This window comes from Melospiza georgiana, chromosome 31 (genome assembly GCF_028018845.1).
Source record: "Melospiza georgiana isolate bMelGeo1 chromosome 31, bMelGeo1.pri, whole genome shotgun sequence".
NCBI lineage: Eukaryota > Metazoa > Chordata > Aves > Passeriformes > Passerellidae > Melospiza > Melospiza georgiana.
Genome location: NC_080460.1, coordinates 4,447,971 through 4,469,829, shown reverse-complemented (window position 1 = coordinate 4,469,829; position 21,859 = coordinate 4,447,971). Strand labels below are relative to the sequence as shown.

Below are 21,859 nucleotides of genomic sequence, written 5' to 3'. Positions count from 1 at the left end.
AACAAAATTTAAAACATTATTTAAAAACCTATTTAAAATATTAAAATATTTAAAATATTTATTAAAATATTTATTAATATTTAAAATATTAAAATATTTTAAAAATTATTTTTTTAACACATTTTTATATGTTTCAAATTTTTTTTAAAACATGCTTTTAAATAAAAAATGCATATTTTTTAAAGTTTGCAGAGGAGATGTGTGTGCCTACACTTGGAGCAGGCAGCAGTACAAGGTACCAGGCAAGAGACTGGCAAGGGGCTAGGCAGGTGATGTGAACAGTGACCACCGTGCAGCTGTGGAGGGTGGGGGAGCCCTGCTCTCACCCCCCAGTGCCAGCAGGCCGTGCTCCTGGCCCCATCACGATCTTCTCCTGCTCTCTCCCAACCCCAGCCTTGGCTCAGCATCGCCATTGAGCCAGGGATGCTGGCAGAAGCCTCAGAGCAGTTATGGCACGGGGTGGCTCCGCTCTGTGCAGTGCTGCTGGCCTGGCCCCTCTGCAGAGCTGGGGATAGCTCGGGGCTGCCACCTTCTCCCCAGGGGCTTGTGCTTGCCCCAGCTGCTGGACAAGGACTGGCGGACTGCCCTTTGTCCCCAGCTCTCAGGTGCAGGGACAAAACAGTTTTCCTTTAAAACCAACTTTATGTCTCTGCAGTGCCAGGAGTTTTGAGGGCGTTTTATAAATAGAAAAGGGTAGAAAGAAGAAAAGAGGAACAGCAGGTGCACGGGGTTCCCCTGCAGCAGGTGTCACCTGCAGAGCCCCACCCCATCCATCCAGCACTGCGGTGCTTGTGGCCAGGCCCAGAGGCTAAAAGGGCAGGGGGCTTTCGGTGCTGGGAGCCCAACTGCTGCAGTGGGGCTGCCAGGGACGCTGCAGCAGTGGCACTGCCCGTTCACCCTGGTGCTGGATGCCCCCATGCTGGCAATGAGCTGGTGGGAGAGGAATGAGTTCAAGGGGCACCAGACAGATATGAATTAAACGGGCAGGAGCTAGCAGACTTGGGCGGGGGAGCCTCTCCTGGCTCTGGGCAGAGTCAGGAGAAGGTCCCAACTGCCCAGGGACAGGGGATAGAGGTGACAGGGACCAGGAGTCAGGGCCACCGGCCATCCTGTGTGGCCACCACAGGTGGCAGCTGGCCATGAGCGCAAGTGGTCCAGGGCCACTGAATGTCCTCCCGTGGGCAGCATGGCAGTTGGGGTGTGCTCAGGCTTCTCCATCATCTTCCTCCTCCCCACTGGAGTCCTGGAGGACCTGAGGCAGTGCAGAAAGAGGCTCAGTGGGCACAGGACCCCAAGGGCGTCAGCGTGGCAGGATGCCCGTGTCCTTCTGCCCCTGTGCTCCTGCCACCCACCTGCTGGTGAGGGTCACCATGCTGGGCCAGCCAGGGAGGAAGGGCAGTGCTGGCATCCCCCGAGTCCCGGTGAGAGTGCTCCACTGTTGACTCATGAGCCATCTGCGGGGGGGGACAAGGCTCACAGAGAGAGGCTGGCACCAGCCCCGTGCCCGCTCAGGCAGCGAGGGAAACTGAGGCACAGTGGGTGACCAGCAGGGCCTGAGGGCTGCCTACCAGGACAGGGGGAGCCCGGAAGAGGTAGCTGAAGGGGTAATAGAGGAAGTTGATGAAGGAGGCAGCGTAGAGGTCTGCGTAGCGCATCAGCTGGTTGGCAAAGAGCGTCTGACGCGAGCCACAGCGGAACAGGCTGCCCATCTTCCCATAGCACATGTCCATCTCATGTGTGACTTTCTGTGGGTGCAGCAGGACGGTCAGGGCAAACAGCAGCTCCTGGGGGGCCCTCCACAGAGGAATTTGTGGCAGGGGGGTGAGCTAAGCTGTGTGCCAGCAGGCACAGTGCCCTGGCTGTCACCTGGATCCGGCGCTTGATGGAGCTGATGTCTGGGCGCTCACTGCTGCCACTGTCCAAGTGCCTGCAACGGAACAGACCCAGCTAAGGGCTCACCTGGAGGGTGTGCTCCCACCCCTGCCTGTCTCCCACCCCAACCAACTCACTGGTACAGCTCGGCCAGGAAGAGATCCAGGCTCCGCAGCTCCTCAAACAGCTCTGCAAGGGCAACAGGGCCAGCTCAGTGCAGGGCCATCACCCACTGCCCAGCACGACCAACAGAGTGTCTGGGCATGGCCCACTGAGGCAGTTTGGCCATCCAGGGGTGTAGGAGGCTCCAGACACCTCCCCTTGCATGGTAAAGTCAGTGTCCCCAGCCCAGCACTGCTCACCACTCTTCTCTGTCCAGACCTGCAGCTCTCGGGCCAGCTCGGGCACCACCAGGAAGGTGCGCCAGCCCTGCCGCTTCTTGGATTTCAGGATGTCCCCAAAGATGTGGTCCCCCATGTAGAGGATGTCCTTGCCCTTCACACCCAGGAGGTCACACACCACATCTGAGGAGCCTGTGACAGCCAGGGGTCAGGGTGGGGGGTGGGCACGTCCCCCTTGCTGCCCGCAGAGCGTAGAGAGCCCAGCTGGGTGCTTACCACCAGAGTACACAGCACAGTGCTGCAGGGGGCCCGTGTACGTCCCAATGCGCAGCTTCCCCGTGTCCTACAGGACAAGAGCACCCCAGGATGGGGACACTGTCACCTCTGCCTGCTTGGTGGCCAACCGGCCGTGAACCCACCTTGCTGTGCCCACAGGAGCCCCTCAGGGCCCAATCAGTGCCCACCCCTCCTGCAGCAGGGGAGAGGTGCCCACCGTGTCCACTTGGCGCAGGACAGTGCCCTCAGCAAAGAAAAGGGGCTTGCGCGTGTCCACCACAATCAGGTCGAAGTAAGACCTCCAGGGCCGCTGTGGGACATCAGCCTGTGGACGGGGAGGGGGTCACAGGAGGGTGCTGATGGCACCCTGTGCCCCCCCACCTGTGGCTGGGGCTCTCTCCACGGAGAGCAGCAGGCACAGCTTTCCCAGGCACTGTGCTGGGGGAGGCTGTGAGAAGATCAGAGAAAAGAATGATCAACATGTCTTATCTTCACTTGCTGCACCTGTTGTGAACATGTGGAATGTGCTGTGGAGATTTGTTTAACAAGGGGTGATTTCTTAACTGGCCTGCGGTGATGTTGTTTGGATTCAATCTGGAAAAAGCCGTTATCGGACTGTCTGGACTGTCTGAAGGGTGATGGGTTTTCTCACAGTATAATACAGTATAGTATAAGAAAGTGATTGATCAGCCTTCTGGAATCATGGAGTCAATGCTAATTATTACCCTGTTCAGGGGCCTGCTGCTACAATACCCAGGCAGCCCACAATGGGGACAGACTCACCTTGTCCTCATTGCTGAAGTCAAACAGGTAGGACATGATGGCCTGCAAGGACATCTGGCATCATCACTGCTGCCCCCAGGCAAGGCAGACCCTGCCTGTGCTTCAGCACAGCCCCTCTGCCTCCCCTATGCAGGGCAGGGGGGACCGTGCAGGGCAGTTATCCACGCAGGTGGGGGACAGGGACACCCCTACTCACGTCAGTGTAGGTGTAGTCACTGTTGGTGGCCAGGAAGACCTTCCCCACCTCCTTCATGCGACTCAGCAGCAGCGGCACACGGGGCTAGTGAGGGGCAAGTCAGTGAGGGGGAGCGTGGGGGTGGCACGAGGAATTGACTGAGGGGGGCAGAGTGAAGAGGGGTCCCTAGGGTCTGTACAACTCACATCCTTCACCACATATTTCTCCAGGTTCTCCAGCGTCTTCTCCTTGAGGCAGCCCTGCAGGAGGAATGGGGTGGGGCTGGCCAAAAGCTCCCAGGGGGTGTGTGGTGGGAAAACCCCAGCACTGCCAGCACCCACCAGCCCAAGCCCCCTGCCCCCTGCACCCACCGAGAGGTGGACGTGGTCCATGGCCTCGCGCACATCCTGGAACATGCTGCGGAAGGACATGAAGAGGTTCCCGTGCTTGTAGCCAGTGTCACAGCTGCAACAGGCAGGAAGGGAATGTGAAAGGGCTGCCCTGCTAAGGGAAACTCTCCCCAAGATCGACACCTGTCTGATCCAACACCAAGCCCCCGCCCACCACCTCCCTCTTACTTGACATATCTGGAGCAGTTGGTGAAGAAGTCCACGAGACAGGCATAGAGGTGGGCCTCTGTGAGGGAGGGGGCCGTGAGAAGGGGTGCAGGGCAGGACAGCACCCCAGGGTGGTGGGAGGGCCAGGACAATGGGGGCTCTCACTCACCTGTGAGGTTGAAGAGGGTGTTGAGGATGTGGAAGCGCTTCATGTCATCCCTCTGGATGAACTTGTTGGGGTAATAGTGCAGGATTTCGGCTCTGGGGAGGGAGCATGGAGCTGCACTCCACCCTGGGGGACCTCCAATGCCCTCCTGCCTCAGGGGTGGTGAATTCCCAGACTCACCCCTTGAGGAAACGGAAGCCATGGGCACAGACCAGCAGGTTCCCGTGGGAATCCACCTTCAGCAGGTTCCCGTACAGGGCATCGAACACCAGCCCCCTGCACCATACAGCTGTCAGTGCTGGGGGGCTGCCTTGCCCTCCCCTCCCGTCCCTGGGACCCCCTCCACAAACTGACCGGGTGGGGAAGGTGGGGTCATATTTGTAGGCCAGGATCTCAGGAGGGTACCCGATGGCAACAAGGTGCTCCAGCAGCAGAGCGAAGGCCAGCTCCTCATAGTCAGGGGACTTGTACACTGCAGGGGGGAAGGGGGATGTGGGCAGGGGCTGGGGGAATCCCACCACTGCCCCACCCTGCCTTAGGGTCCCCACAAAACGCACTGGCCAAGGTGTAGTCCATGTCAAAGCCAAAGCACTTGATCTTCTCCAGCGCCAGGCTCCGGTTGACGAAGATCCTGGGGGAGACCACGGGGAGAGTTATGGGGTGAGGAGAGGTTTAGGGCTGGGGGTGGCACAGAGGAAGAGATGGGGTCGTGTGTCCCTATCCCAGTGCCTGGTCAGTGCTCTCTGGGACGGTTGTGCGCTCATCCCGGCCCAGGGCCCCCACAGCAAGTTATTGGAGCAGAAAAACGGGCTGTGGAGCTGGAAATGGAGCTGGAGGAGGGAGGGAGAACAGTAAGCCCCCGTTCGGAGCTGCTCCCACCCCAGCATGTCGACATGGCAACCAGGGCCTCTGCCCCCTCCCGCTGCGGCAAGGGTCCCGTACCTGAGGCCCGGGGCCCTTGCTCGGGGTCCCGCTCCCCTCCCCACCTGTCCTCCCGCAGCCCTCGCCCCGCATCCCCGCTGCTGCTGCCCCCCGGTGCTCGCAGTGCCCCCGCGGTCCCCAGCCCACCGGTGCTGGCAGTCCCTCCGCAGAGCCCGGGGGTCGCCCTGCCCGGGGCCCCGGGCCGCCGCCGGGCCCCGCTGACCCTCGCTGCCCATCGCCACCGGCTCCGCCGCCGCCTCGAGCCGCCGCCGCTTTAACGGGGGGCCCTGCGGAAACGCCCTCCCGGCCCCGCCTCGGGCGGCACGGCCGGCACGGGGCCGAGGCACCCCGGGGCCGTGACCCCCGGCCGGGGCAGCCGTTCCCCCGTGCTCCCCCCGGGCTACGGACACCCCTTCCCGTCTGTGCCCCTCACACGGGGAGCGCTCCCCGCGCCCCCTCACCGGGGCTCGCTGTCCCCGCGCCCCCCGGCTGGGCCCGCAGCCTCGGGCCCTGTTTGCCCAGCGGCGAATCATTAACCGGGGTCAGGGCCCGGCCTCGCCGCCGCCCCAGAGCCGCCCCGCGGAGCCGCCCCGGCCTCACTCGGGGGGATCGGGAGGATGGGGCACGCCCGGCCGGGGGACACCCGGGGGACGCAGCGACCCCCGGCCGGGGCTGCCTCACGGCCCCACACGGCACCTCCCGAACCTTCCGTGTGCTGCCCCTGCCCGGAGCTCCCTCACGGCCCCACTCAGCGCCCCCCGAACCCTCCGTGTGCCCAAGGCCCCGGCCCCTCTCCCGGGGCTCTTGCGACACCCCGAAGCCGCTGACGCGGGGCCCGGCCCGGCCTTGACCCAGGCGGGAGGGAGCAGCCCACGGCACATGGAGGGGCAGCGGAGCAGCTGCTGTGCCAGGGCTGTGAGGCACGGATAAGGCCTGACACACAACCACACATCTCCCCACAGCGGGCTGGAGCCGCCCCCAGGTGCAGGGCGCCGATAACCCCAGCGCAGGGCTGTTTACCGCCCCTCCCGTGATACAGGCGGCACGTGGGGCTCTTATCTCTGTCCCCAGCTCCCTCCTGGGGCTCAGGGCTAAGGCAGCGAGGGCTGTGGGGCAGCATTTGGGGCCCCCGCCGTGTCCAAAATCCCCAGAACCACAGGCAGCACTGGCATCCCAAGGAAATCTTTATTAAGTCCGAGGTAGCAGCAGTGACAGGGGGCCAGAGGGCAGCTCCCCCGGGCCCCCGAGCAGGATGGTGTCCACAGCACTACGCAATGGAGGCAAAGCTGAACACTGCACAGCCTGCAAGAGGGGCACCCCACGACTCCCCGGCCCTTTGTTCCAGGGCAGGCAAGGACCAACCTCTGTCCTTCCCCCAAAAATCATTGCCAGGGGATCGGTAGAAGTGAGAAAGTGGCCCCCAGTAACTGCTTATCTACAGCTACAGCAGATCAGGAGGGTCACCTGGGGGCACATACAGCCCTGGCAGTGCACCCCCACAGTGTTAGCGCCAAGACAGTTATATTAAAAAAAAAAAAAAAGATACTTCAGTGACAGCACTATGCGCAGATGGGCGCAGCTGCCACCCCACAGCAGGCAGCCTCGGTGGCTCCTTGAGGGAGGACAGCAGTGGGAAGCAGGAGCAGTGGGACCCTGGTCCCTCACACCTCCAGGACAGCGAACTTGAAGACAGCCATGATGGCAGCGCTGATGAGGCCGGAGATGGGGACGGTGACGAACCAGGCCATGAAGATGTTTCGGAAGAGGCGCCAGTCCACCGCCTTCCTGGAGCGCAGCCAGCCCACCGAGACGACTGAGCCCACCTGCACGAGGAGCCGGGGCACGTTCAGCACCAGAGCAGCCCTCTGCACCCCCCAAACACGCACTCCTCCACCCCTCGGGCACAGCCCTGGGTCCTGCCCCGGCCTGTGGGCACCGCACAGAGCGCAGGCAGGGAGTGCAGGGCAAGGAGCTGCCAGCCCAGAGGTGTCAACGACATCTTTTCATAAAAATCCTTTCATTAGGATTTTTCCTTCTGGGAAGCTGAGGCCCCAGAAAAGGGATTGTAAACAATGGTTATCTGCTGCTGTGGAATGCAACAGGTGCACCTGTGATTGGCCCACATTGGATGTGTACAATTAAGGGCCAATCAAAGACCGAGCTCTTTTGTTATTCATTCCTTTTTTACTCTTAGCTTAGTAGCTTCTGAGAACTCTCCTTCTATTCTTTTTAGAACATTAATAATGTAATATATATCATAAAATATTAAATCAAGCCTTCTGAACATGAGGTCAACATTCTCGCCTCTCTCTTCACCCTGAAAACCCTTGCAAGCTCTGTAACACAGAGGGGTGACGGGACCAGGATCCCGCAGCACTCGGGTTCCCATGGCCTCTTGGCAAGAGCCTAGGGGACCATGAAAGGGGTTTTGTTCTGCCATCACCTCCCAAGTGCCCCAGGGGCCCACCTCGAGGCTGGGCAGCCGCTGTCACCTCACATTGAGATGCAAGCGGCAGAGCTGGGACTGACAGTGGCCAGTGGCCCAGTGGGGCCTCCCACACAGCTCAGCCCTGTGAGCACCAAGAGCTGGGAACTCTGTGCTCACACCAAGCCAAAGCCATGCCCCTGGTAGCCCTCCTACCTTGCAGTGGGTTGTGCTGATTGGGAGGCCAACATTGGAGGCAGTGACCACCGTCAGCGCTGAGGCCAGTTCGATGCTGAAGCCGCTGCAGGGACAGAGAGCAGATCGGAATGGGGGCACTGGATACCCCAAAACACCGTGGGCTCAGCTCAAGGCAGCACTGCTTGGCTCTGCAGCCCCCAGATGAACCCCCCAGGATGCAGCAAGGTGTTGGAGCCCCACACATCCCAGCTCCACCACTGAAACCCCCAGGAGAGAATGGAAAGGGGCTCCTGGAGCAGAATGCAGCTCTTAGGCTGCACGGAGCCTCCCCTCTGCTCCATGGTAGCCCTTACCTGGATGGTGTGATGGGAGTCAGGTCCTTCCCCATCGTCTGGATGACTCTCCTTCCCCAGACCCACAAGCCAATGCAAATCCCTGCACCCCCATAGAGAAGCAGCCAGATGGGAGTTGCCACCTTGGTAGCCACATCGCCCGTCTGATAGACCAGGAAGAGTGCAACCAGGGGCCCAATGGCGTTGCTGGAAGAGAAAGAGGAACTGGTCTAGAGGGCCAGAGGCTCTTGGAAAGATAGAACATCCCTGGAAGTGTTCAAGGCCAGGTTGGATGGCACGTAGAACAACCGGGTCAAGAGGAACACATCCATGGCAGAGGGTTGGAACAAGGTATTTAAGATCCCTTCCACCCCAAACCATTTTGTAATTCCATGATTCTGTGAGCACTAGCCCCAGCTAGTAGCCTCCCTGGCTCCCACAACTCCACTGACCTGACATCATTGCCACCATGAGCAAAGGAGCCAAAACAGGCTGTGAGGATCTGCAAGAACTGGAAGAGCAGAGACACCTCAGGCTTGTCCTGCTCGTGCCACTCTTCCAGGGAGCCGGCGCTGCCCTTGCGGTCAGCAGCCCCCAGCTCTGCCTGGGCTGTGTTCAGGTCCACGTCTGCAGCCGGGTGTGCGTCCGCCACTGCGTTGCAGTAGCTGGTGTAGCTGTCCATGCGGACCCTCTTCTTTGTGTCCACCACAGACCAGCTGAGCTTCTCCCCCTCCTCGACGTCCCTGGCCCGCAGAGAGTCCAGGGGCATGCCACAGATGGCCATGGTGTAGGAGGTATAGCTGTTATTGCGCCGCAGGGGCTTGTCCCCAGAGTCCCCCATGCAGTCCCCCATCTTGGCCAGGTGCAGCTTGTGCAGCAGCTCCTTGTAGAGGCCGGAGTCCTTGTGCACAGTGTGGTACTGGTACTGCCCCCCTGAGCCCAGCTGGTGGCCCACTGCCTGGCTCAGGTGCACCAGGTTGCCGTTGGGCAGCCGCACAGCTCCTGCCAGGGGGGACAGCGGGGTTAGCACCACGGGTACCTGGGCTGGGGGACTCTCAGCACCCCAATCACCCCCTGCTACTCACCACTGTCAATGCTTGTTTCCTTCAGGTCGAGGCTGGGAAGCCTCTCCTGCTCTGGGGCCTCCTCCAGCTCCCCCAGGTTGAAGGAGACCATCCTCTCCTCCCCCGCTGCCCGGGGCGGGACGGCTGACCCTGCATCAGCAGCAGGGCCCTTGGCATCTTCCAAGGCCATCTTGGCCTCCTCTTGCTCCTCCTTTGGGCAAACATTCTTCTCCATCAAGGGGCTTTCAGAAGGACTTGATTTTATCTCTCCTGCAAAGAGGGGCAGCCGCCATCAAACCCCTTTCCACCACTGCACCGAATGCCAGCAGCAAGCCCACACCCCTTGCCACTCAGATTTATGGCAGCCAAATAAAATTTACAGCGCCTCCACATCCTGAACTTTGGAAACTGCTGGACAGTCACACCTTGTCCCGGGCACAACAGCCAAACCATCTAAGCCAGCTCATCCCTTATTTTTAGACACCCCCACCCACACGAGGTGTGGTGAACACCATTATGGGGCTTTTATGTCGGTAATGTCTAGTGCAGAGGTTCCTCTTTGGGCCATGTTTGTCCCATCTCTGTGGGCAGTGGGATGCTCTGGACCCACTTCTGGAGCGGCTATGACCCCTGAAGCTGACAGAGAGGCGCCCAGAAGAGCCCAGCTCCTCTACCAGCCCAGCAGCTCCAGCCTGGGCTCCTCTCCAGCTTCCACTGGATGACAAACCCAAACAGGAGCTGGCCTCCACCCCCAAAAGGCAGCCTGGTTTCCTGTCCACCCTGGGCAGCCAAACCAGAAGCACCAAGCTGTGGAACCTGAGGCTGTTCTCCGCCTCTAACAGTAAAAGCATGTTTTTTCCAGGTGAAAACATGAGGTCAGCTCCTTCAGACAACAACCAAAACCACCTTCTTGTCATAAACATGACCATTTCCCTGTCACTTTGTTTGCCTCAAGGGCTGGGTTGTGGCATCAACTCTCCATCCTGGCATCTAGTCCTAGCAGAGCTGTCTCTCCCTGCATGCCCACATCCTCGCAGGGATGCTGTGGGCAGGCAGGAAGCATAGCATGCCTGACAGGCAGAAGAGCCCACCTCACCTCACAGGCAGGAGTTAACTTAAACAGCTGGAGAATTGCCAAGAGCAGCCATAAAGCTGTTAGTCGCACCCCAATTACACCAGCACAACAGGGACATCCCCTCATCACCAACTCCCAAGGCCCCAGCCTGCACACATCATTGATATTCAGGACCACATGCAGTTCCAAGTACTGCTCTGGAGGCAGAGCTCCAGGCTGATCCTTTGGATGCCTTTCAATAGAGTGTTTTGGGTTTTTTTGCTACAGGCAAAGGATTTCGTCAGCTTTAAACTTGTGATCTGCATCAGCCAGGCCAAGGATTGCTCAGCAGGTATGAGAAGATTAAAGGTTACAACAGGCACGTTGTCTCTTGCCTTCTCTCTCCTCTATTAGAGTGGGACAAGCTGTCTGACACTGCCCACAGCTCCAGGAGAGACCACCCTGCAGATCAGTCAGCCCCAGACACTGCTCAGCAGCACAACAGCTGCTCCTGGAGGGTCTGGGTGCCTGGGTAAGGAGCAGGCAGAGCCCAGCCCGCTGCGTGCCCCAGTGACTCAGAGCAGGTTAATCCCTGAGTGAAGAGGAGGATTCTGTTAATAACAGCCCCAGAGCTAATGGGATCTCCCACTGGGAAGAGAAGTGGGTTAGCCAGAGCGTGCCCTTCCCGAGGATTGCAGAGGGACGTGGTACTTACGGTCGATTTTCTTCTTCATTCTCGGACATACAAAGAACCAGACGACGAGAGCACAGACAACAGCACTCCCCGCCGAAATTAGGAGGATACCCCACAGAGGAAGTTTGTCAAAGCCCAGCACTAGGAAATAAAACAACGGATCTTTGAAAACCTCTGGGCAAAACCCTCCTCGATATATGACTTTGGTTTTCCCAGGCACAGGCTCACCATCACCTGCAACAGCCCTGAGCTAATCCACCGGCCAGGGAGAAGCACTGCTGGGAAGGGATGACTGACCTATGCTCTCAGCCCCACAGGTCACATTCCCATCAGCAGCTGACCCTTCACAGCCCCTTCCCCCAGCCAAGCCCTGTACAGAGTGGTGCATGCCCCAGGCTCCACACAGCTCTTGTCTCCTCATTTGCTGCAATGTCAAAGGAAAAAACACCTCCCAGTGTGGCTGCTGCAGCGCCAGTGCTGCTTCCCTGCTCTGGAGAGGACACAGACGCTGGGCTGCTCCCACCCTGGAGTTCTCCAGCCCTTGCAGCTGCTGGGAGGGCAGCTCTTTTGCTCCAGGAGTCAATGGCAATTTGGGCTTCATGGCATCTGAGGTGATACATGACCCACTTAGGAGCATTCTCACAGGCAGCCTGACTTTGAGCAGAGGACTGGCATCACACAAGCCCAGGCAGGGCATCGAGTGCTTGTGACTATCCAAACCCTGCATTTGCTGCTGCAGGCAGTGCCTTATTGCTCCTGAAGCAGTCCAGACACCTCCAGCAGGCACAGGTCTGCCTGCAAACCCTGTGCTCAAGCAACCTAGAGCTCACTCAGCAGTTCAGGGCTCAGGATAAACACAGATCCACTTTGGACATGCCAACTAATCAAGTGATTTGGGAGCAGCCCCAGTGCCCCCAGCAGCACCACTGCAGGCCTGTCCTCCTCTCCCCCACGTTGCAGAGCCCAGGCAAGGGGAAGCTGACATCCCTCAAAAAAATTTTCCAGCCACTGTTTACAGAGCAAACCCTGCCAGAGCCAGCACTGCCTGCCCGCATCCCACCTCCAGAGGCTCCTCCACAACAGGAAACCCACGCTGACACCAGAAAACAGCTCAGGCCGAGTCATCCCAGCAAACAACGGAGGTGACGGAGCCTCTGGCTCTGCGGGCAAATCCACCTGTCCCTGCTGAGCCCTCCCTCAGTCCTGCTCCTGACCTGTCCCCTGCCACACAGCATCCTAGCTTGGCTTTTCCACTTGAAGCTCAGACTCTGCAGCACACAGGCCAGCTCTTCTGGACAAGAGTAATTAGCTCGATTTTAGGGACAGGATGAAGCAGGAGGCACAGCCCCATCCCTGCTCCTAGCCCCACTGCTGGCAGCCAGCAGATACCTGAGTTTTAGCACAGGTAAGAGAAGGGAAGGGGAAGCCATGTTATTGGCCAATCCTGGGAAGTCTAAGGAGAAAGGTCTGGAGGAGTTTAGTTTGAGCAGGTCTCTTTGGCTGGGCAACTACCTAGCCCAGACAGTGCAGGCTAGCCTGCCGCCTTCCGTAACCGGCACAGGCCAGCCGCCTTCTAGGAGATCTCAGCCCTGTAAAGCAAAAAAGGGGTAAATCGTGCATTTAATGGAGGCTTTGGAAAGAATTTCAAAATTCAGGTTGAAGCATTTGCTGTGCACTTACAGGGCGCCCCAGTGTACATGATGGAGAAGAGGTTGATTCCCACAGTGCAAGCGTAGAAGACGGGCAAAGCTCGCAGGCCGTTGGGAACAGGATCTGCCTGGAAAACACAGAGCAGTGCTGCAGAGAGGCACACCGGGGACTGTGCAGCAGCCCAGGAGCAGCTCAGCAACAGATCCTCTCCAGAAGGGGTTTGTGCCCTCAGTCGCCTACAGACAACAGCTCCCAACAGCCTTTAGGGAACAGCCCCCAGTCACATGGAGGGCAGGAGGTCCCACAACACCTGGATCCCACAAGGCTCCCCACAGAGCTAGGGCAGGCCCAGCCAAGGCTTCCAGCACTCCCAGGCCTGGAACAACTCATCGCTACCTGGCTTCTGAATCCTTTCCCTGGCTCCCCAAAGTGCCACCTCCACTTACATTTCTCTTTCAACTCTCCAATAACTTCCAAAGCTTTTGCCCCTTTTCAGCTGACTTGAACAAAATAAAAAGTCCATTAGTCACAAAGGAGCTTATTGGACCACATACCTGGCAGCAAGGCCCTCACCCCAGCCGAAGGAGTGTTTAATCCCCGCTGCTGCCCAGCAATTGGGATTTGGCATCAGGACAAGCACACCAAGCCTCCCTGAATGCCAAGCAGCCCGAGCACCAGGACGGAGCGTGACAGGGCCAGCCACGCTTTGGGAGGCTGGTTACACAAGGTTACTGTGACAGTGGTGACGCTGAGCTGTTCTAAAGGGCTGCCACTGATAAGATCTTAACATCTCTTCAATTGTTAGAGGTAAAACTTAAAGGAATTTAACGTGAGATATGCAGAAAAGAATACTGGAGTTTCTCTGCATAGTTGGGGTCTCAGGAATGTGGTTTCCCCAGCCTCGGGAACAATTCTGTCCCTGCTAGCTGAGGAATGCCATGGCTGTGGATAAACACCTTTACCTGCAGCCTACCCCATAGAAAAAAAACCCCTTACACCAGGATTTTGGAAAAGCCCAGCTGACAGCTCTGGTCTTATCAATTCTGAGCTACTACTTCATTACTGGGAAACAGGGCTGTTCCTGCTGAAGCCAGGCAAGACAACTCCCACGTTTCAGAGGGAAGGTGATGCCCCAAACCCTCCAAGTCCACTCTGTGGAGTGGCCACAGGCCCCATTTTCTCAGTCTTCAGCTCCCAAAGGGCTCCCCTGATGCCAACACAGACACTCCAGGATGTGCCAGGAGAAATACTGGTGGCCATAAGCCAACCAACAAGCCCACTGAGAGCAGCCCAGAGCCCCAGAGCATCAGAAAACAGGGCAGACAGCCCTTACCTTACAGAGGATGAACCTCTGGACGAGGAAGAACAGGATAGCAGACATGATGCCCGAAAGAAGGGGTGAGATGAACCAGGACAACACTAGAAAGTGGGAGGCACAATCAGTATCCTGCTGCTGGAAAAGGAAGCCCAGGGACACACGGGGTCCGTGTCTGGGGTGGTCCTGCTGCTGCACTTACCAATCTTCAGCAATTCAGACCACTTGACACCTTCCTGCCCTTTGGCCACCAGTGAGAAGCCAATGGTGGCTCCAACGATGCAGTGGGTTCCAGAAATGGGGAGCTTCAAGAATGAAGCCATCAGCTGCCACACAGCAGATCCTGGAGAAGAAGCAGCCTGCTAAGAAAGCCATCACCAGGGCATCCCGGGACACAGTGCCCCTCCACCGTGACCTCCCCGCTCCTCACCGGACATGGCGCTGATCGAGCCTGCCATCAGCAGTGTGGAGTTGTACATCTCGACATCGATCAGGCCCTTGCGGATGGTCTCGCTGACCTTGGCCCCCAGCAGCACGGAGCCCACCGTCTCGAAGATGCTGGCCAGGATGCAGGCCTGCCGCAGGGTCACCACCCCCGAGCCCACGGCCGTGCCGAACGAGTTGGCCACGTCGTTCGCACCGACAGAGAAGGCCAGCACGAAGGCGATGATGAAGCCCAGGACCAGCATCCAGAGGAAGTCGGTCATCGGGGCGGCGGGCACCGCGGGGGTCGGCTCCATGGCGATGGGTTAATAAATTAGGTACAAAATTAAATAGAGGGATCGCTATAGGGCTCGGGGACACCGCGACGTCCTAGGGGCCCGTGGGTCGCAGGGGCTGGGGGCCGGCTGCCGCGCCATGGTCCGCGCCGCTCCTCATCCTGCGGGAAGGACAGAGCTGAGCGGGCCGAGCACCGGAACCGGCCCTTCCCGCCGCCGGCAACGGCCGCTCCCGCGCGCGCCACCGCCCCCTCCCGCCGCCATGCGTGCGTGGGCCCGCCCCTGCCCGTCACCGCCGCTCACCGCCGCGCCGCGCTAACCGGAAATGCCCAGCCGCGTGCGGTGCCGCTCGGATGCGCTGCCGCCCGGGCCCCGCTGCCCTCCCTCGGTGCCGGTCGGTGCCCGTCGGTGCCGCCGCCCGGTCCAAGGCGGCCACAGCGCGCGGCGCCTTTAACACCGCCCCCCGCCCCCGCGTGACCGCGGCCCCGCCCCTGTCCGGCCCCGCCCCGCCCTCGCTGCCCATTGGCCCGCGCTCCGGGGGAAGGGGCGGGGCCGCGCCGCCATTGGGCAGCGCCGAGCACGGAGACCGAGCCCGGCCCCGCCCCCCCGCGCGGGCAGCGCGCCGGAGAACCACGTGCGCGCCCGGTGTGCCTCGGGAGGGACGGCACCGGAACCGGCACCGGAACCGGCACCGGAACCGGCACTGCATGGCATAGCATGGCCCGGCACCGGCACCAGTACGGCATGGCCCGGTACCGGTACGGCATGGCATGGCACCAGGACTGGCATGGCATGGCATGGCATGGCATGGCATGGCATGGCATGGCATGGCATGGCATGGCATGGCCCGGCACCAGCACAGTATGGCCCGGCACCGGTGCTGGCTCAGCATGGCCTGGCCGGGCACATCTGGCACGGCTTGCCACCGATGTGGACTCTGCTCCAGTGTGGCACGGGCACAGGCCAGCAGGTGTGAGGGCCAAGGCTGGGCTGCAGCACAGCTCGACTCGCTTTGGCACAGATGTGGGGCTGGCCCAGGTATGGAACTGCTCTGCTCAGCTCCAGCATGACCAGCCTGAGCCAGCCCAGGTGGGCAAGGAGCTACTGGCCACGGGGCTGGCACTCCAGTGTGGCTCAGTCCCTCTCCAGTGTGCTCAGTCCCACTCCAGTTTGGCTCAGTCCCTCTCCAGTGTGCTCAGTCCCTTCTCCAGTGTGGCTCAGTCCCACTCCATTGTGGCTCAGTCCCACTCCAGTGTGGCTCTGTCCCTCTCCAGTTTGGCTCAGTCCCTCTCCAGTGTGGCTCAGTCCCACTCCAGTTTGGCTCAGTCCCACTCCAGTGTGGCTCAGTCCCACTCCATTGTGGCTCAGTCCCACTCCATTGTGGCTCAGTCCCTCTCCAGTGTGCTCAGTCCCACTCCATTGTGGCTCAGTCCCACTCCATTGTGGCTCAGTTCCTCTCCAGTGTGCTCAGTCCCACTCCATTGTGGCTCAGTCCCTCTCCAGTTTGGCTCAGTCCCTCTCCAGTGTGGCTCAGTCCCTCTCCAGTGTGGCTCAGTCCCTCTCCAGTGTGCTCAGTCCCTCTCCAGTGTGCTCAGTCCCACTCCATCTCTGAACTGGCATCACACACAGGCCTAGTGCTTGCACTGGTTGAGACCAGCACCGGCCCAGGAGTCCCCACCGGCCTGGCAAGGACCACAGGTGGGGACTGAAACCAGTTCCCCCAGGATCAACCACAGCACCAGATCCACAGCTGAGTGTGTCAGCTCAGGGGATCCTGCAAGGTCCCAGGCGGTTCCCAGGAGGTCGTGCAGGGTCCCCCCAGCCTGGGTGGCACGGCAGCGGTGAGCCCCTTGGCGTGCAGCAGCTGTGGATGTGTGTGCACAGCCAGCCCCACATGCCCAGGCCCACACTGGGGCACACGTGTGCCCTGAGCTGGGGGAGCCCCTCTCCCCTTCCCATCTGGGGTGATCGTTGCCCAGCAGGAAGCACGGCTCAGTGCTCAGAGGCAGCCCCGGGGCAGGGGTCAGCCGGCACGGGAAGCTGGGGTGTGTGGCCAGGGGCTGTGCCGCCGCACGGGTCAGCACCTGGGGCTGGCACACCACCACGTCATGGGGACGCAGTGCTGCAGGTGGCCCCTGGTGCCCGGGAAGCGGCCAGGCTGCCCCAGCCCTGCTGCATGACTGCCCCTGCGTCACCCGGGCAGAGTCCAGCCCGTGTCCCCGTGGGCCCTGTGTCCCCAGGGCCACGTGCCGCACTGCCTGCACAGAGCCACAGCTGGGCCTGGGGGAAGGAGGGATGTGTACCTCGGCCTGGGGACCCCTGCACTCTCAGCTCCCCAGAGCATTAGCAGGCGTGAGCCCACACCTTTCCCCTGTCCCCACTCCACATTCCTGCCCTAGGTGCGTGAACTGGGGAGGAAACTGGCAGGAGTCCCTGGATGAAGCTGGTAGGATCCATGTTGTGGGCCCCCAGATGCCATAACCCTGTACCCCCAAAGCTGGGAAGGGATCCAGGTGTGTCTGCACCCCTGCAGGGGTAGGGGCACGTCTGGGGAGCGGCACTGGGCATGCAGGTGCAGCCACAGGTACATGGGGTGCAGCACCAAACATGGGATGTCACTATAGGACACAAAAGAATACAAGTGCACTCCACTGTTCTCAAGGTGAAGAAAAAAGGGAAGTTTATTTTCTGACTCTAGCATTTACAGTTTTCTAAGAGTGATAGTGGACTGGAGGGTGACACTGGACAAACCACAGTCTATCAACTTCTTCATAAAGGAATGCAAAACAACGAGTTATTTAGAGAAAGTGTGTGAGAAAGTTCGCTACAAGAATGTCAACATCAGAAGGCTTAGAAAATCTTAAAACATCAAAGCGACACAATGGGGCACAGCACAAAGTGTGCAGGTGTGGGACCAGGCGTGGAAGGGCCTTGCAGGGGGCACAGAGGGGTACAAACCTTGCACAGGTGACAGAACTGAAGAGATGGACTCGGGGCCAAGGATGTGCTGGGGAGGAGCACCTGGGCGGCCCCAGGACAGTGCACTGCAGGTTCCCAGCGCTGGGAGGGGACCCTCAGACCTTTGTCAGCCTCACCCCTGCAGTGAGCCCCACCCTGAGCGGTGGCACTGTGACACTGGAGGCAATTAAGGCAATTAAGGCAGCACTCTGGGAGCTGCTGGGAAACGCCCTGGAAAACATTCCAGCCTGTGGCCCTCTCACCTACAGAGCCAGAGGCTGCATCCCCCACCCCAGTAACACTAGTCTGTAACTCCTGCACTGGGAGCCTTTGATGGATGCTGAGCGTGCCCTGAAATCCACCTGCTTGGCGTCACCACTCCCAGTCCCGGTGCTGGCTTGGACCTGCAGGTCCCTGGACATGCCCGGGTGCTCAACAGCATCACTGGGCATCCCAGCACTCATTGGCACACTCTGGACCTCTTAGGTGTCACCAGCAACCCCCAGCACTGCAGCTGTTGGTGTCCCTGCCTACCCGGGCTCCACTCCTGACTGATCCTCTTACTTCACGTTGTCTTACTCGGTTGTTAATTGGTAATAAATTAAAATTCATTTTCCCGAGTCAAGCATTTTGCCCAGGACTTAAATGTTGAATGATCTCTGTCTCCTTACGTCACCCCAAAAGTTGTTCCACGGCTGTCGCCCCTGCCACATGTGCCTGCATGGCCCCTCCCTGTGCCACCAGCTGGGCACTGAAAGTGCAGTCGTGTTCTGTGAGAACTCACACGATCCAGATTCATGAATAGTTTGGTTTGTTGGAGCAACAGGAAAGCTGGTTCAGAATAAATGCATGAACCACAGTGTGTTAATATGTCGTGACAAAAGATATAGAACAGAATAGATATAAAATATTCCTGGGTCTGTGAGTTGCTGGAGGCTGGGAGGCACTCAGTGCGTGTTCTGGACAGTAGCCAGACACAGGCAGAGCTCCACAGGGGACACCTGCACAGGCAGCCCACCTTTTCCTGGTGTTCCAGTAAGCTGGGATGGAAAAAGCCCTGCCAAAGTCAGCCCCAGCTCCTTTCCTTGCCATGCATTTCTCCAGGGGATGGTGCCCAAGCATATGAAACCATCTCACCTGCATGGCAGACCCCTTCCACTCACTGCGTGCTGGTGGGTCTCTGGCAAAGGCATTAGTGAACACAAATCACATTGTGGGTAAGACTGAAAGAGACAAGAGTGGGATCATCTGGTCCCACCTCCCTCCTCAAGCAAGGTCATCCAGAGCACACTGCACAGAATTGTGGTCAGATAGTCCTGGAATATCACAAGTGGGTGAGACTCCACAACCTGGGCAATCTGTCCCAGTGAATGGCCACCTGCACAGAGTTCTTCCTCACATTCAGGTGGAATTAATGTGAATTTGCAAAAAGCACTACGAAGGGTCATGTCCAGGGTCACTCTATTGCTTACAGCATGGATAATACACATAGTGAAAATCAAATTAGAATCAATTAGAATCAGTGGCATTGTGGGGCTCCCCTCACCCCCTCGGTACCCAGGGGACCCACAGTGGCACCCGTGTGAGTTTGCTGCCAGTACAACACAACTGATTGTGCTGCTGCTCTTTATTTATGAACACAAATATTCTCCAAACACTCTGCTGGCTCCTGTCGGGCTGCCTGGGCCCCCTGAGCTGGCTCAGGCAGCTGCGAGGCGCCTGCGGGCAGAGGGAGCTGCAGGGCACGGGGCGGGTGCGAGGGTGCGGAGCAGCCGGGGCGCCCCGGGCCGCGGGCACCCCGCGCGGGGCACACGGAGGGCTCCGCGCCGGCCCACGGCACCAGCCTCCGCTCGCCGGAGCTGCAAACGCCTCGGGCCCCCCCGCGCTGCCCCGGCAGCTCGCCTCCGCCCCACAGCTCACTTCCTCCTCTTCCTCCACACGTGGATCACGCAGCACAGCACCATCCCCAGCACCATGGAGCCGAGGATGGCCACGATGCCCTCGATGCAGTAGGTCTGGAAGGAGTTGGAATCCACGGCGTCGGCGTCTGCCCTGCCCAGCACGGGGGTGTCGGGCTCCGCCTCGCCGTCCCCGGCGCCCAGCTCGGCGCCGCCGTCCCCGGCCGATCTGCGGCTGATGGCACCGCTCAGCGCCAGGCTCTTCACTCCTGCGGGGCCAGCGCTGCGCGTCGGGGCGTGCCGCACGCCGCTGGCCCTCGCGCCACAGCGCTGCCATTGCCACCAAGTGTTCTTTGCCGCCTCGCTGGCAGCTCTGGGTCACAGACATCTTTTAGCAAAAATCCTTTCCTTAGGATTTTTCCTCCTGAGAAGCCGAGAGGCCTCAAAATGTAAGCAATGGTTATCTGCTGCTGTGGAATGCAACAGGTGCATCTGTGACTGGTCTCATAGAGTGGTTTCTAATTAATGGCCAATCACAGTCAGCTGGCTCAGACTCTCTGGTCAGTCTCAAGCCTTTGTTATCATTCTTTCTTTATTTTTCTATTCTTAGCTAGCCTTGTGATGAAATCCTTTCTTCTATTCTTTTAGTATAGTTTTAATATAATATATAAATGAAATAATAAATCAGCCTTCTGAAACATGGAGCTGGATCCTTGTCTCTTCCCTCACCCCCAGACCCCTGTGAACACGGTCACAGCCCTGAGCAAGGGAATATCCTGCGGTGGCAACGCTTCCTCAGCAAAACCAAGGGAACTCCCAAAGGCCCTGCAGGTCCCCACTCTCTGCACCCTCCCTCTCCTCAGAGCATTGCTAATAACCCCCCTGACCCAGTTCTTCCAGTGTCTGCCTTTGCTCCCTGCTCCTGGGGACTCTTCCCACAATTTCTCCTGTGCTCTGGCCAGGGATGATCTGACTGGGGCAAACACAGCCCCTGGGACTCAGCCGGAGACACAGCTGGCAGTACAGACTCTGGGCCACCCTTGCAGCTCGCCAGTGCCCACAGGGTCCCTCCGTGAGGGTCTGAGTGTGGCTGGGGGTCTTTGGTGTGCCCCTCCATGCACCCAAGACCTCAGCTGCCCGACTGTGCTGCTCAGGAGTGACCTGTGCCCACCTCCGACTATCGTCTTCAGCTCCCTCAGGATGTCATGCAGCACTTTGGTTGTCTCCACGGAAGATTGTCCCCTTCCATCTTGATACTCTGGACCTTGATGCAGAGAATAAAGTTGCATTTTGCCGCCAGTATACCCTGTGAGCAGCCCTCAGGCCGTGCAGTCGGTCAGCAGTGATGAGTGACTCCTGCAGTGCCAGGGCAGCTCCAGTGCAGGGTCCAGCTGAGAAGGTGGGAACGCCCTGCCCGCGCCCACAGCTGCGCCCAGACTCCCCCAGGAGCTCCCCCCATAGCCTGGAGCACCATCTGTCCTGATGGAACAGCACACCCAGGCTGTGCCCCCTGATCCTGGGCATCCTTCACATTTCCTCTTGCACTTGCCCATCTTTGCTGAAGGATGCAGCTGTCCCCGTGGTCGGGACTCAGGGGGCTCGACAGAGAGGATGGGGGAGTGCAGGGAGCACAGCTGCCTGACCAATCGACCCTTGGAGTGGACAAAACCCATTCCTGTGCCAAGGAGCGTGCACCTCTTTGGGCCCCAGCTGTGAGGGGGGATCCCCTGGGCTGTGCTGGGGCCTCGGGGGTCTCACAGTGGGGCTGCACAAAGCACAGCCACCCCCACACACCTGCCGTGCGCACGGCGCTCTCCCCGGGGCCTGCCAGGCCTTCTCCAGGCGCCTCCTCCTCCTCCTCCTGCGCTGCAGAGACACAGACGGAGAGTCAGGGCAAGCCCGAGCCCTGCTGCCCGCGGGGCTCTGCAGGGCACCCCCGGCCTGGCTGCCACCTACCCACGGGCTCTGCTTGCCACGGAGCTGCCCGGGCTGGCAGGGCCAGCAGGAGCAGGCTGAGAGCCAGGGCCCAGCGTGCCCGTGCCATGCTGCAGCTGCTGCTGGTGCAGCAGCCGTGACACCCGCCTGCCCTGCACACCTGCAGGGCCTGCCTTTGGGCTCCACAGGGCCCTTTGTGACCTCAGGGGGTTCCACCAGCAACGTTCTGCCATCTCCACGGCAGTGTCTCCTGTTCCCCATCTCCACTGCCATCTCCCCCCAAATGTTCCCCAGCTGCTGGAGACAGCTCAGGCAGAGCTACCAGACTCAGCCCTGCCCCAGCACACACAGGCTTCTCTGGAGCTGCTCTAGAAAACTCTGCAGAGGCCACCTGGGGCTTTACCTGTGTGCAGAGCAAGTCCCAGTGCTCCTGGGAGTGCCTGAGGGTGTCAGGTGTTCACCTGCCCTGAGCAGGGACCAAACCCTTCCTGGAGTTCCCCTGGAGGAGTCAGGAGCTGATAACACC

At 59.6% G+C, this 21,859-nt stretch overlaps 2 protein-coding genes across 3 annotated transcripts; both read right to left on the bottom strand.

Moving 5' to 3' along the window:
* Positions 1-199: 199 nt before the first annotated feature.
* On the bottom strand, positions 200-5,327 carry LOC131094842 (cytosolic purine 5'-nucleotidase-like). Its single transcript, XM_058042421.1, has 18 exons — positions 5,239-5,327; positions 4,728-4,801; positions 4,525-4,642; positions 4,351-4,446; positions 4,174-4,265; positions 4,026-4,083; positions 3,819-3,912; positions 3,654-3,707; positions 3,469-3,552; positions 3,273-3,314; positions 2,707-2,814; positions 2,490-2,556; positions 2,235-2,405; positions 2,010-2,061; positions 1,867-1,927; positions 1,569-1,745; positions 1,353-1,454; positions 200-1,252 (listed from the first exon to the last, which is right to left on the bottom strand). Exons 1-18 carry the CDS (start codon positions 5,325-5,327, stop codon positions 1,205-1,207), a joined length of 1,587 nt encoding a protein of 528 aa, XP_057898404.1. The 3' UTR covers positions 200-1,204.
* Positions 5,328-6,257: 930 nt separating this feature from the next.
* Positions 6,258-14,960, bottom strand: SLC20A1 (solute carrier family 20 member 1). Of its 2 annotated transcripts, none has more exons than XM_058042523.1 (11): positions 14,863-14,960; positions 14,254-14,703; positions 14,026-14,166; positions 13,842-13,927; positions 12,539-12,635; positions 10,880-10,999; positions 9,132-9,380; positions 8,499-9,048; positions 8,068-8,253; positions 7,733-7,817; positions 6,258-6,914 (listed from the first exon to the last, which is right to left on the bottom strand). In XM_058042523.1, the coding sequence occupies exons 2-11, from the start codon at positions 14,561-14,563 to the stop codon at positions 6,753-6,755; spliced, it is 1,986 nt and encodes a 661-aa protein (XP_057898506.1). In that variant the 5' UTR covers positions 14,564-14,703; positions 14,863-14,960; the 3' UTR covers positions 6,258-6,752. The 2 variants fall into 2 exon arrangements, with proteins under 2 accessions (XP_057898506.1, XP_057898505.1); XM_058042522.1 differs by having other exon boundaries at positions 14,846-14,943.
* Positions 14,961-21,859: the final 6,899 nt, after the last annotated feature.